General features: G+C 49.8%; 1 protein-coding gene across 1 annotated transcript in view; it reads left to right on the top strand.

Annotated features, from left to right (window-relative positions):
* The window catches only part of LOC134356378 (large neutral amino acids transporter small subunit 2-like), a 39,306-nt gene that overhangs the window by 17,054 nt on the left and 8,413 nt on the right, over positions 1 to 13,839 (top strand). The window contains exons 4-6 of the mRNA XM_063067300.1: positions 4,976 to 5,101; positions 10,156 to 10,309; positions 11,135 to 11,258. Coding sequence (XP_062923370.1) covers positions 4,976 to 5,101; positions 10,156 to 10,309; positions 11,135 to 11,258 — 404 coding nt within the window. The remainder of the gene's footprint in view (positions 1 to 4,975; positions 5,102 to 10,155; positions 10,310 to 11,134; positions 11,259 to 13,839) is intronic.

The raw sequence follows: 13,839 nt of genomic DNA, 5'->3' as shown, positions 1-13,839 counted from the left end.
ACCTGAAATGCCGGATTGCCAGGTATAGTGCCAATAGCTCCCGGTCGAAAGCACTGTATTTGAGTTCAGGTGGTCGTAGGTGTTTGCTGAAGAATGCCAGGGGTTGCCAGCGACCCTCGATGAGTTGTTCCAGCACTCCACCGACTGCTGTGTTGGATGCGTCCACCGTGAGGGCAGTAGGAACGTCCGTTCTGGGGTGCACTAGCATCGTGGCATTTGCCAAGGCTTCTTTGGTTTTAATGAAAGCGGTTGCAGCCTCTTCGTTCCAGGTAATGACCTTGCCCTTACCCGACATTAGAGTGAACAGGGGGCGCATGGTTCGGGCTGCTGAGGGGAGGAAACGGTGGTAGAAATTCACCATACCCACGAATTCCTGCAGGCCTTTGATTGTGTTGGGTCGGGGGAAGTGGCGGACCGCGTCTACCTTGGCGGGCAGCGGGGTTGCCCCGTCTTTAGTAATCCTGTGGCCCAGGAAGTCGATGGTATCGAGTCCGAACTGACATTTGGCTGGATTGATTGTAAGGCCGAATTCACTCAGGCGGGAGTAGAGCTGGCGGAGGTGGGACAGATGCTCCTGCCAACTACTGCTGGCTATGAGGATGTCTTCCAAATAGATGAATGCAAAGTCCAAGTTGCGTCCCACCACGTCCATTAGCCGCTGGAAAGTCTGTGCGGCATTCTTTAGACCAAACGGCATTCGGAGGAATTCGAAAAGTCCGAACGGGGTGATAAGTGCTGTTTTGGGGATGTCGTCCGGATGTACAGGGATTTGATGGTATCCCCGGACGAGGTCTACCTTGGAAAAGATCCTTGCGCCGTGTGGGTTTGCTGCGAAGTCTTGAATGTGCGGCACAGGGTAGTGATCTGGCGTTGTAGCCTCGTTCCGTCTGCGGTAGTCACCGCATGGTCTCCAGCCCCCCGTTGCCTTGGGCACCATGTGAAGGGGGGAGGCCCATGGGCTGTTGGACCGTCGTATGATCCCTAATTCCTCCATCTTCTTGAACTCCTTCGCCAGTCGGAGCTTGTCCGGGGGAAGCCTTCGAGCACGGGCGTGGAGGCGTGGTCCCTGGGTCGGGATGTGGTGCTGTACTCCGTGTCTGGGCATGGCTGCCGTGAACTGCGGTGTCAGTACTGATGGGAAATCCGCCAGGACCCTGGTGAATTCATCGTCGGACAGCATGATGGAGTCCAGGTGTGGGGCTGGCAACTGTGCTTCACCCAGGGAGAACGTTTGAAAAGTCTTGGCGTGGACTAATCGCTTCCCTTGCACGTCGACCAGCAGGCTGTGGGCTCGTAGAAAATCTGCCCCCAGCAGAGGTTGGGCCACGGCGGCCAGTGTGAAGTCCCACGTGAACCAGCTGGAGCTAAACTGTAGCCGCACCGTGCGGGTGCCGTAGGTTCGTATTGTGCTGCCATTAGCGGCCCTCAGGGTGGGTCCTGGTTCTCTGTTGCGGGTGTCGTAACTCGTTGGAGGTAAGACGCTGATCTCCGCTCCGGTGTCGACCAAAAAGCGGCGTCCCGACTGCTTGTCCAAGACGTACAGGAGGCTGTCCTGATGGCCAGCCGCCGTAGCCATCAGCGGCGGCTGGCCCTGGCGTTTCCCGGGAATTTGCAGGGTGGTCTGCAGCGGCGGGCCTCCGTGCCCCACCGCTGGTGGTAGAAACACCATTGTTCGTTGGGCTCCTCACTCCTGTCGCCGGGTTTTGTGGGGTCTGCTGCCGGGCCTGGTCTGGTCTGTCGTTGGGCACGCGGCTTGGTGATCTGTGCGACGGATGCCCCTCTCTCTTTCCTGGCATTCCACAGCACATCTGCTCGGGCCGCCACCTCCCGGGGGTCGCTGAAATCTACGTCGGACAGCAGCAGGCGTATGTCCTTGGGCAGTTGCTCTAGGAACGCCTGCTCAAACATGAGGCAGGGTTTGTGTCCTTCAGCCAGGGCCAGCACTTCGTTCATTAATGCTGACAGCGGCCTGTCTCCCAAACCATTCAGGTGCATTAAGCGGCGTGCTCGTTCGCCGTGAGAGTCCGAAAGTCCTTATGAGCAGGGCTTTGAATGCTGTGTATTTGCCGTCCTCCGGGGGCGACTGTATAAACTCCTCAACTTGTGCAGCAGTCTCCTGGTCGAGGGAGCTCAGCACGTAGTAGTAGCAAGTGGACTCCGAGGTTATCTGCCGAATGTGGAATTGTGCTTCTGCTTGTTCGAACCATAAATGGGGTCGCAGCGTCCAGAAGCTTGGCAGTTTTAACGAAACTGCGTGAACAGATGCAGCGTCGGTCATCTCTGGTCCAAATATCGTTTGGGCCGTCGGGGTCACCAATTGTAGAGATGTGCTACACACAGCGCTAGAATAACCACACGGAGTCGGTGAGTTGGAGTTGCGATGAAAGAGGTTTATTCAAACTTCGCGGCCCGCTTTAAAGCCTTCCCGTTCCCGCCCTTTTTGCTGCCCGCCCTCTCTCTGCGCGCGCTGTTTCGTGAACCGGTTCGTGGGTGTCAGAAAGTGGGTCGCCACAAAGGTGCCTTTTAAGTCCCTCAAATCGTTTTCTTCTCACTTTCAACCTATGCCCTCTGGTTTTTGATTCACCAACCCTGGAGAAAGGCTGAGTGCATTCACCCTGTCTACGTTACTCATGGCTTGACACATCTCTCAGTCTCTTACACTCCAAGAAATAAAGTCTTAACCTATCCAATCTCAGTCCCTCAAATCCCAGTGGCATCCTTACTGCCCTCTCTCCAGATTAATAGCATCTTTCCCTACAGCAGGGTGACCTAAACTGAACACAATACTCCAAGTGCAGTTCCCTAGTGTCCCGTACAACCACACTGTGGCCTCCCAATTTGTATTCAGTGCCCTGACTTATGAGGGCCAGTGTGCCCCACCACCCTGTCCCTGTCTCCCTGTGATGCTACGAGAACCACGTGCTTGTACTCCAAGGTCCCTCCGTTCTACAACACTCCCCATTGTTGTAACACTTGTAGAAATCCGACCTTGATTTAAATTCCACTAATCTGAATTGAACTCTGTTTGTCACTTCTCAGCCTCTTTACCCAACTGATCAAGATCCCCCTGTGATTTTGATAACTTTCATCACTGTCCACGATACCACCTGTTTACAAACTTACTAACCATGCCTGTGCATTCTTACACAAATCATTGATATAGATGACAGACAACAAAGAGCCCAGCTCCAGCCCTGGGGAATATCACTGGCCGCCAGTCTGAGAAAGAATCTTCCACCAACACCTTCTGCTTCCTGCCATCAAGCGGGTTGTGTATTCAATTAGCCAGCTCTCCCTGGATCCCATGTGATCTCACATTCCACGGCAGCTCAGCATGCAGAGTTTTGTCAATGTCCCAATGTCCAAGTAAAGCACATCTGTCACCCTGCCCCCATCAATGTTCTTGGTCACTTCATCAGACTTGGTGCTGAGCACTCTTAATCAAGCCATGTCTTTCATGCAGTACGTAATCCCTCAGAACCCTCTCCGGTAGCTACCTTGTTCAGATCTTAGACTTATAGTTCCCTGGTTTTGTTTTGCCACCATTCTTAAATAAAGGTACAACATTGGCTATCCTTCAGTAGGCAGTTCACTCCATGTTGCAAATATTTCAGCCTGGGCTCCTGCAATTTCTTCTCTAACCTCCCAGAGTCTTGGATAAGCCTGGTCAGGCCTGGAAATTTGCTTACCTTCAAACCTTTTATGATAGTCAGCACCTTCTGTGCTATAATGCAGACGATCCGGATGACCTCCCTATTTTTTCCCTCATTCTGTCTCCCCAGGGCAAAAACAGAGGAGAAATATTCATTAAGCACCTTGCCCATCTCCTGCAACCACACAGTAATGTCTCCTTTGATCTCTGAGGAGTGCTGTTCTCTCTCTAGCTACTCTTTTTCCCTTAAAATCTCTCTGGATTTTCCTTAATCTTCTCTGGCTGAGTTATCATTTTGCCCTCCTGACTTCCTTCTGCATCTGTTTAAACACCTCCAGAGATTCACCTAATCCCAGTTGCCTGTATCTGACCTATACCTCCTCTTTCCTGGCCATGACCTCAATATCCCTCGTCACCAAGGCTCCCTACTCCAACCAGACTTGCCCTTCACTGTAACAGGAACATGCAGACCTTCAGCTCTCATGATCCTACTTTATAAAGTTTCCAACTCGCTACTCTTACACTGACCACTCCTCACTATGGTCACTCACTCAACCTTGCCTTTCTCTCATTGGCTAGTTTCTTCCCAATAGCCAATTGATGAGGCATCCCTTTTCCACTCTCGCTCCCACTCACAACCTGTAAAAGTGAAACACACTCCCGGGGTCTCAGAGAGTGAAGCTCCCTGCACAGCATCCCATCACACACTCCTGGGGTCAGACCCAGAGTGAAACTCCCTCCACACCGTCCCATCACACACTCCCGGGGTCTCACAGAGTGAAGCTCCCTCCACACCGTCCCATCACACACTCCCAGGCTCTCAGAGAGTGAAGCTCCCTCCACACCGTCCCATCACACACTCCCAGGGTCTCAGAGAGTGAAGCTCCCTCCACACCGTCCCATCACACACTCCCGGGGTCTCAGAGAGTGGACCTCCCTCCACAGCATCCCATCACACACACCCGAGGTCAGACACAGAGTGAAGCTCCCTCCACACCGTCCCATCACACACTCCCGGGGTCAGACACAGAGTGAAGCTCCCTCCACACCATTCCATCACACACTCCTGGGGTCAGACACAGAGTGAAGCTCCCTCCACACCATCCTATCACACACTCCTGGGGTCAGACACAGAGTGAAGCTCTCTCCACACCATCCTATCACACACTCCTGGGGTCAGACACAGAGTGAAGCTCTCTCCACACCGTCCCATCACACACTCCTGGGGTCAGACACAGAGTGAAGCTCCCTCTACACTCCTGGGGCTGGGTCTATGGTGAGCTGTCCACTAATGTTGGCCTGTATCTCTGTTGTCTCCTGCAGTACTGCTGACCTGGGTAAATTGCTTCAGTGTACGATGGGTGACACGGATACAGGACCTGTTCACTGCGGGGAAACTGCTTGCTCTGGGTCTCATCATCGCGATGGGGATTGTGCAGATCTGCAAAGGTAACCAGCCCATCCCTGCGGAGAATCTGGTACAGGAACATCCCAGATATCCAGTGGGGTGACCAATTCCCAACATCTCCCTCCCCCCGGGGACAGTATCATCGGGACACCCACTGCCCGATACCCAACTTCTGGAACGGGTGAGGGGCTAGAGATCAGGAGAGGGAATAGGGTTAAAAGTGTGGGGATAAAAAGTTAGAGGGATCATTTGAGGAGGGGAGGGGGAAATTACAGGTCAGGGGAAAGAGGGTGTGGGAGACAGGAGGGAGTGTTAGAGGGATCAGAGGGCAGGGGAGGGGGTTACCGTGCAAAACCTGAGGTGGATTACAGAGATTGGGAGGGAAGGGGTTTGCACAACTACCCCCTCCTACTCTCTTCTCCCCAAGGAATCCCTTCATTTCCTGTAACTCCCAGACATCTTAACTTCAAATTGTTTAATGTCATTTCCTGTACATGAGTGAAAAGGAGCCGGTCACTGTTACTCCAGATCCAATGCAGCTTAAAAAACACGGCAAGATAAAGAACAGTAATAAAACACAACAAATATGAATACATAAGATAGCTTATATACATTGATTGTATGTCCATAAAGTGATACTAGACACAGGAGTTTCTCTACACAAGGTGACTCTGACAGGAAATGATCAAGTCGTGGTGTTTGGGGGTGTGGAGGGCTGGGTTAGTGGGTGAAGGTGTTGAGCAGATTTACTGCTTGGGGAAAGTAACTGTTTTAGAGTCTGGTGGTCTTGGTGTGGATGCTATGTAGCCTCCTCCCTGATGGGAGAGGGACAAACAGTCCGTGGGCAGGGTGGGTGGGATCCTTCATGAAGTTACTGGCCCTTTTCAAAATTCAAAAGAATGCAGGACTGAAGAGGTTGTATTTAAATGCATGTAGCATTCAAAATAAGGTGGACAAACTTGTGGCACAATTACAGATTGGTAGGTATGGCACTGTGGGCATCACTGAGTCATGGATGAAAGGAGACCATAGTTAGGAACTAGGCAAAAGATGGAATTACACCTTTAGAAAGAGGTGACAGTGTCAGAGAATGTTAAATCTTTGTGGGTGGAGTTAAGAAACTGCAGACGTTAAAAAAACCATTATGGGAATATATATAGGCTTCCAAATAGTAACGAAGATGTGGGGTTGAGATTGCAAAGGGAGCTGGAAAAGGCATTTAATAAGGGTAATGTCACAATTGTAATGGGGGACTTCAGTATGCAAGAGGACTGGTAAAATCAGGTTAGTGCTGGATTGCTAGACAGGGAAGTTGTTGAATGCCTACGAGATGGCTTTTTAGAGAATTCAGAATTTATTTAAATCTTACATCCAGCTCACATCATGAGGGAGTAAAAATCTTTGCATTATGACTCTGTCGCAATGTACAGACGTATAAATATACAAGTCTAATGGCTTGTAGAAAGAAGCTGTCCCATAGTTTGTTGGTCCTGGCTTTAATGCTGTGGCACCGTTTGCCAGACAGAAGCAGCTGGAACAGTTTATGGTTGGGGTCACTGGTCTCCTCGATGATCTTCCAGGCCTCTTTCTGTACCTGCTGCTGTAAATGTCTTCAATGGAGGGAAGTCACATCCACAGATGCACTGGGCTGTTCATACCACCCTCTGCAGTGCCCAGCGATCAAGGTTGGTGTAATTCCTGTACCAGGCGATGATACAGCCAGTCAGGATGCTCTCAATGGTGCCCCGGTAGAAGGTCTTGAGGATTTGGGACCCATGCCAAACTTCTTCAGTCGCTTGAGGTGGAAGAGACAGTGTTGTGCTTTTTTAGCCACAAAGCCAGTGTGTACAGTCCAGGTGAGATCATCGGAGATCATGGTATGGAAGTTGTCCTGTCCAAGACCGGAAGAAGCTGCAGAAGATCGTGAACACGGTGCAGCACATCACACAAACCAATCTTACGTCCTTGGACTCACTTTACACCACACGCTGTCGGAGCAGTGCTGCCAGGATAATCAAGGACACGACCCACCCAGCCAACACACTTTTCGTCCCTCTTCCCTCCAGGAGAAGGCTCAGGAGCTTGAAGACTCGTATGGCCAGATTTGGGAACAGCTTCTTTCCAACTGTGATAAGACTGCTGAACGGATCCTGACCCGGATCTGGGCCGTACCCTCCAAATATCCAGACCTGCCTCTCAGTTTTTTTGCACTATCTTACTTTCCATTTTTCTATTTTCTATTTATGACATAATTTAAATTTTTAATATTTACTATCAATTTGTAATCCAGGGAGTGGAAAGCACAGAATCAAATATCGCTGTGATGATTGTACATTCTAGTATCAATTGTTTGGCGACAATAAGTATAAAGTATGTGTATATGGAGAATTTGAAACTCCTCACCCTCTCAACTGCAGACCCATTGATGTTGATTGGGCCGAGCCTGTCTCTGTTCCTCCTGTAATCCACAACCAGCTCTTCTGTTTTTTCAGACGTTGAAGGAGAGGTTGTTTTCCTGGCATCGCCGTGTCAGGGTGTCAACCTCTGCTCTGTAAACTGTCTCATTACCACTAGAAATAAAACTGATCAATGTCGTGTCATCTGCGAATTTGATCAGCAGATTGGAGCTGAGTGTGGCAGTACAGTCATGGGTGTAAAGGGAGTGGAGGAGGGGACTCAGGACACAACCCTGGGGGCACCTGTGTTGAGGGTCAGAGGGGCAGAAATGAGGGAGCCCATCCTGACTACCTGTCAGCAATTCGATAGGAAGTCTCGGATCCAGCTGCACAAGATTAGGTGCAGGCCGAGGTCTCTGAGCTTCCTGTCAATTCTGGAGGGAATTATGGTGTTGAATGTCGAACAGCTTGTGCTTGAGCCCACTCAGGAATTACAGGCACGAGAGAGGAGCTTGTCCAGGTGGATTGGAGGAGGATACTGGCGGGGATGATGGCAGAGCAAAGGTGGCTGAAGTTTCTGGGAACAGTTCACAAAGCACAGGATTGATATGTCCCACAAAAGAAGTAGTTCTCAAATGGCAGGGGTAGGCAATCGTGGCTGCCAATGCTGTAAAGCAGGATACTAAAATTTTTTTAGTTATATAAAGAGCAAAAGGGAGGTGAGAGTTGACGTTTGACAACTTGAAAATGATGCTGGTGAAAGAAAGGGACAAAGAAATGGTTGATGAACTTAACAAGAGGACATGAGTTGAGAGTTAAAGGACAAAAGTTTAGGGGTAACATAAAGGGGAACTTCTTTACTCAGAGAGTGGTAGCTGTGTGGAACGAGCTTCCAGCAGAAGTGGTTGAGGCAGGTTCGATGTTGTTTAAAGTTAAATTGGATAGGTATATGGACAGGAAAGGAATGGAGGGTTATGGGCTGAGTGCAGGTCGGTGGGACTAGGTGAGAGTAAGATTTCAGCATGGACTAGAAGGGCCGAGATGGCCTGTTTCTGTGTTGTAATTGTTGTATGGTTATAAGTACTTCACTGTGGAAGACTCTAGCAGTGTGCCAGAGGTCTGTGAATGTCGGAGCAGGAGTGAGTACCATTGCTGTTACAAAGGAAAAAGTGCCAGGCAAACTCAAAGGTCTTAAGGTGGATAAGTCTCCTGGACCAGATGGACTACATCCTAGAATCCAGAGAGAGGTTACTGAAGAGATAGCAGATGCGTTGGTCATGATCTTTCAAGAATCACTTGATTCTGGCATGATCCTGGAGGACTGGAAGATCGCAAATGTCACTCTACTCTTTAAGAAGGTTGGAAGGCAAAAGAAAGGAAACTATAGGCCAGTTAGCCTAACCTCAATGGTTGGGAAAGTGTTGGTGTCTATTATTAAAGATGAGGTTTCGAGGTACTTGGAGACTAATGATAAAATAAGTCAAAGTCAGCATGGTCTTTGTAAAGGGAAATCTTGCCTGACAAATCTGTTAGAGTTCTTCGAGGAAGTAATAAGCAGGGTGGACAAAGGAGAGGCAGTGGATGTCAATCGCTTGGATTTTCAGGACACAATTGACAAGGTCCCACACATGAGGCTGCTTAACAAGATAAAATCCTATTGGAATATAAGGTTGGGAAATGTATGACAATGCATTTTGGTGAAAGGAACAATAGTGTAGACTATTATCTAAATGTGGAGAAGGTTCAAACATCAGAGGTGCAAAGGGACTTAGGAGTCCTCGTGCAAGACTCCCAGAAGATTAATTTACAGGTTGAGTCTGTGGTAAAGAAGGCAAATGCAATGTTGGCATTTATTTCATGGGGAATAGAATATAAAAGCAATGAGATAATGCTGAGGCTTTATAAGACAGAAGTCAGGCTGCACTTGGAGTATTGTCAACAGTTTTGGGCCCCATATTTCAGAAAGGATGTGTGTCATTGGAGAGAGTCCAGAGAAGTTTTGCAAGGATGATCTGGGAATGAAGGGGTTAACATTTGAGGAGTGTTTGGCAGCTTTGGGCCTGTACTCACTGGAATTTAGAAGAATGCAGGGGGATCTCATTGAAACCTACTGAATGTTGAAAGGACTAGATGGGATGGATGTGGAGAGTTCCCTGTGGTGGGGGTATCCAGAACTAGAAGGCATGGTCTCAAAATTGACAGGCGACTTTTTAGAACAGAGATAGTGAGGAATTTTTTTAGCCAGAGAGTAGTGAATCTGTGGAATGCTCTGCCACAGACTGCAGTGGAGGCCAAGTCCATGGGTACATATAAAGCGGAAGTTGATCATTTCCTGATCGGTTAAGGCATCAAAAGACATGGTGAGAAGGCAGGTATATGGGGTTCAGAGGGACCTGGGATCGGCCATGATGGAATGGCGGAGCAGACTCGATGGGCTGAATGGCCTAATTCTGCTCCTGTGTCTTACGGACTTTTCTGACACTTTCTGTACATATGTGCTTATTGGTGGGTAGGTGGTGCAGGAGATGCGTTAAGCAAGTTTGACTCCCCACTGTAGAATACTAGGTTGACATTAATGTTCCCTGACCTTGCTGTCATTGCCTTTGACCCTCAGTGACCCTGAACTCTCTCTATATCATGTCCGTACAAGGCAGCGAGGGTTCTCCTCAGTCAGTAACCCGCGCCTTCTCTCTGCACAGGTCACTATGAAGCCCTGCGGCCGGACATGGCATTTGACAGCGCTTCCAACCCCCACATTGGGCACATCGCCCTCGCCTTCCTCCAGGGTTCCTTCTCCTACAGTGGCTGGAACTTCCTCAACTACGTCACCGAGGAGCTGGTTGACCCACAGAGGTGAGCTGTCTGATGCTGGGGGGAGTGGAGACCTCCCTCCAAAATCTCCAGTGTCTCGGCCGATGGGGTGGGGTCTCACGGGGTCTGCAGAATACACTGTGGGAGGGGTGGTACCGAGGGAGGGTCACACTGTAGGAGGAGGAGTGGTACCGAGGGAGGGTCACACTGTGGGAGGGTTGGTACCGAGGGGGGGGGGTCACACTGTGGGAGGGCTGGTACTGAGGGGGGGGGAGTCACACTGTGGGAGGGGTGGTACCGAGGGAGTTTCACACTGTGGGAGGGTCACACTGTGGGGGGGGCCGGTACCGAGGGAGGGTCACACTGTGGGGGAGGGGGCGGTACCGAGGGAGGGTCACACTGTGGGGGAGGGGCGGTACCGAGGGAGGGTCACACTGTGGGGGGGGCCGGTACCGAGGGAGGGTCACACTGTGGGGGAGGGGGCGGTACCGAGGGAGGGTCACACTGTGGGGGAGGGGCGGTAACGAGGGAGGGTCACACTGTGGGGGGGATGGTACCGAGGGAGGGTCACAGTGTGGGAGGGATGGTACTGAGGGGGGGGGAGTCACACTGTGGGAGGGGTGGTACCGAGGGAGGGTCACACTGTGGGAGGGGTGGTACCGAGGGAGGGTCACACTGTGGGAGGGGGTGGTACCGAGGGAGGGTTCACACTGTGGGAGGGGGTGGTACTGAGGGAGGGGTTATGATCATGGTGTGGTTGTAGGATCTTGCTATGCCTTTGCTGGGTTTCCGGGTGGGGTTGGGAGGGAGCAATGGAAATCTCCTCAAGCTGTGCGACTGTGCTTCCTGCCTCTTGTTTTCCCATAGGAACATTCCCCGCGCCATCATCATCTCCATCCCTCTTGTCACCTTCGTCTACGTCATGGCCAATGTCGCCTATGTCTCAGCCATGAGCCCCCAGGAGCTGGTGGACTCAGCAGCCGTGGCCGTGGTGAGTGATTTCTCTGGACCCATGTAGGGTCGGGGCTGGCACTGGGCTGTGAGGGTGGGGAGACTGGGGAATGGGGGTGAATGTTTGGGTTGCTTCTACCTGGGGGTAGAAGCAGTTTCCTATGCTAACTGTCCTTGTCATAATGCTAAGGTACCTTCTGCCTGATGGTGGGGAGTCAGAGAGATAGCTAAATGGATAAGAATGCCGAGGGCCCTGCGTGTGCAGAGCTCCTGATTAATATCAGTAACGGGTGGAAGAGAGACCCCAGTGATCCTCTCAGCAATCTTCTCAATCCTTTGTTGGGGCCTGCGGTGAGATGGGAGTTCACAATATCTGTTGTGGAAGAGACAGAGTCCTTCACCCTGGAAGGAATTGTCCCATCTGAAAGGGAAACTGAAGAGGATCAAACCAGCAAAGGGGGATTTCTGAAGGGTCAGTCCTATTGGACTGAGGCCTTCAATGATAGGACAGTGAGATTCAATGAAGAGGAGATGGCAGATGTCCAGCAGATATATTGGACATGGAGCCATGAAGGAGACACGTGTATGAGGTTCACCACCTGGTGTTGGGGAGATGTATCTCAACTCAGAATATAAGAGTCTCCCAACTGCTGATGGGACATTTCCACTGGGACCCCCAGTTCCAGTTATTGGCCCTCATGTGGTCACTAATTGACTAAGAAAAGGGGCAAATAGGAAGGACCTCAGTTGTCAATAACACTAAAACAGTCATTAAGCATGGCGTCAGAACCTTCAGCCTAAACAGCCTATGCTATGCTGCCACATCCCTCAAAATCTATCTGGCCAAGCACCTTTTATCTTATCCATGGAGCAGGAAATATGGTGTTGGAGGTAAAGTATTACCGTGGATAGAGGACTGGTTAATCAATGGAAGGCAGAGAGTTGGGATGAATATGTAGGAAAAGGGAGGAGGTCCTGAAGAGAGAATATACAGAGCTAGGTTGGAAGCCGAAAAGCAGGATCTCCAGGGTAGCAAGGTGGCAGTGAGGGATAGTATCAATTCCAAAGAAGAAACATACAAATTAGCCAGAAAAAGTGGCTCACCTGAGGACTGGGAGAAATTCAGAGTCCAGCAGAGGAGGACAAAGGGCTTAATTAGGAAGGGGAAAAAAGATTATGAGAGAAAACTGGCGGGGAACATAAAAACTGACTGTAAAAGCTTTTATAGATATGTGAAAAGAAAAAGATTGGTTAAGACAAATGTAGGTCCCCTACAGTCAGAAACAGGTGAATTGATCATGGGGAAGAAGGACATGGCAGACCAATTGAATAACTACTTTGGTTCTGTCTTCACTAAGGAGGACATAAATAATCTTCTGGAAATAGTAGGGGACAGAGGGTCCAGTGAGATGGAGGAACTGAGGGAAATGCATGTTTGTAGGGAAGTGGTGTTAGGTAAATTGAAGGGATTAAAGGCAGATAAATCCCCAGGGCCAGATGGTCTGCATCCCAGAGTGCTTAAAGAAGTAGCCCAAGAAATAGTGGATGCATTAGTGATAATTTTTCAAAACTCTTTAGAGTCTGGGTTAGTTCCTGAGGATTGGAGGGTGGCTAATGTAACCCCACTTTTTAAAAAAAGGAGGGAGAGAGAAACCGGGGAATTATAGACCAGTTAGCCTAACATCGGTGGCGGGGAAAATGCTAGAGTCAGTTATCAAAGATATGATAACAGCACATTTGGAAAGCGGCGAAATCATCGGACAAGGTCAGCATGGATTTGTGAAAGGAAAATCATGTCTGACGAATCTCATAGAATTTTTTGAGGATGTAACTAGTAGAGTGGATAGGGGAGAACCAGTGGATGTGGTATATTTGGATTTTCAAAAGGCTTTTGACAAGGTCCCACACAGGAGATTAATGTGCAAACTTAAAGCACACGGTATTGGGGGTAAGGTATTGATGTGGGTAGAGAATTGGTTGGCAGACAGGAAGCAAAGAGCGAGAGGATTCGAGTACAGGAGCGGGGAGGTACTACTGCAGTTGTACAAGGCCTTGGTGAGACCACACCTGGAGTATTGTGTGCAGTTTTGGTCCCCTAATCTGAGGAAAGACATCTTTGCCATAGAGGGAGTACAAAGAAGGTTCACCAGATTGATTCCTGGGATGGCAGGACTTTCATATGAATAAAGACTGGATGAACTGGGCTTGTACTCGTTGGAATTTAGAAGATTGAGGGGGGATCTGATTGAAACATATAAGATCCTAAAGGGATTAGAAACATAGAAACATAGAAAATAGGTGCAGGAGTAGGCCATTCGGCCCTTCGAGCCTGCACCGCCATTTATTATGATCATGGCTGATCATCCAACTCAGAACCCAGCCTTCCCTCCATACCCCCTGACCCCTGTAGCCACAAGGGCCATATCTAACTTCCTTTTAAACATAGCTAATGAACTGGCCTCAACAGTTTGCTGTGGCAGAGAATTCCACAGATTCACCACTCTCTGTGTGAAGAAGTTTTTCCTAATCTCGGTCCTAAAAGGCTTCCCCTTTATCCTTAAACTGTGACCACTCGTTCTGGACTTCCCCAACATCAGGAACAATCTTCCTGTATCAGCCTG

The sequence above is a fragment of the Mobula hypostoma genome, chromosome 14 (assembly GCF_963921235.1).
Source record: "Mobula hypostoma chromosome 14, sMobHyp1.1, whole genome shotgun sequence".
Lineage (NCBI taxonomy): Eukaryota > Metazoa > Chordata > Chondrichthyes > Myliobatiformes > Myliobatidae > Mobula > Mobula hypostoma.
Note: the sequence above shows the minus strand (reverse complement) of the source record. Positions and strands in the feature narration are given on the sequence as shown.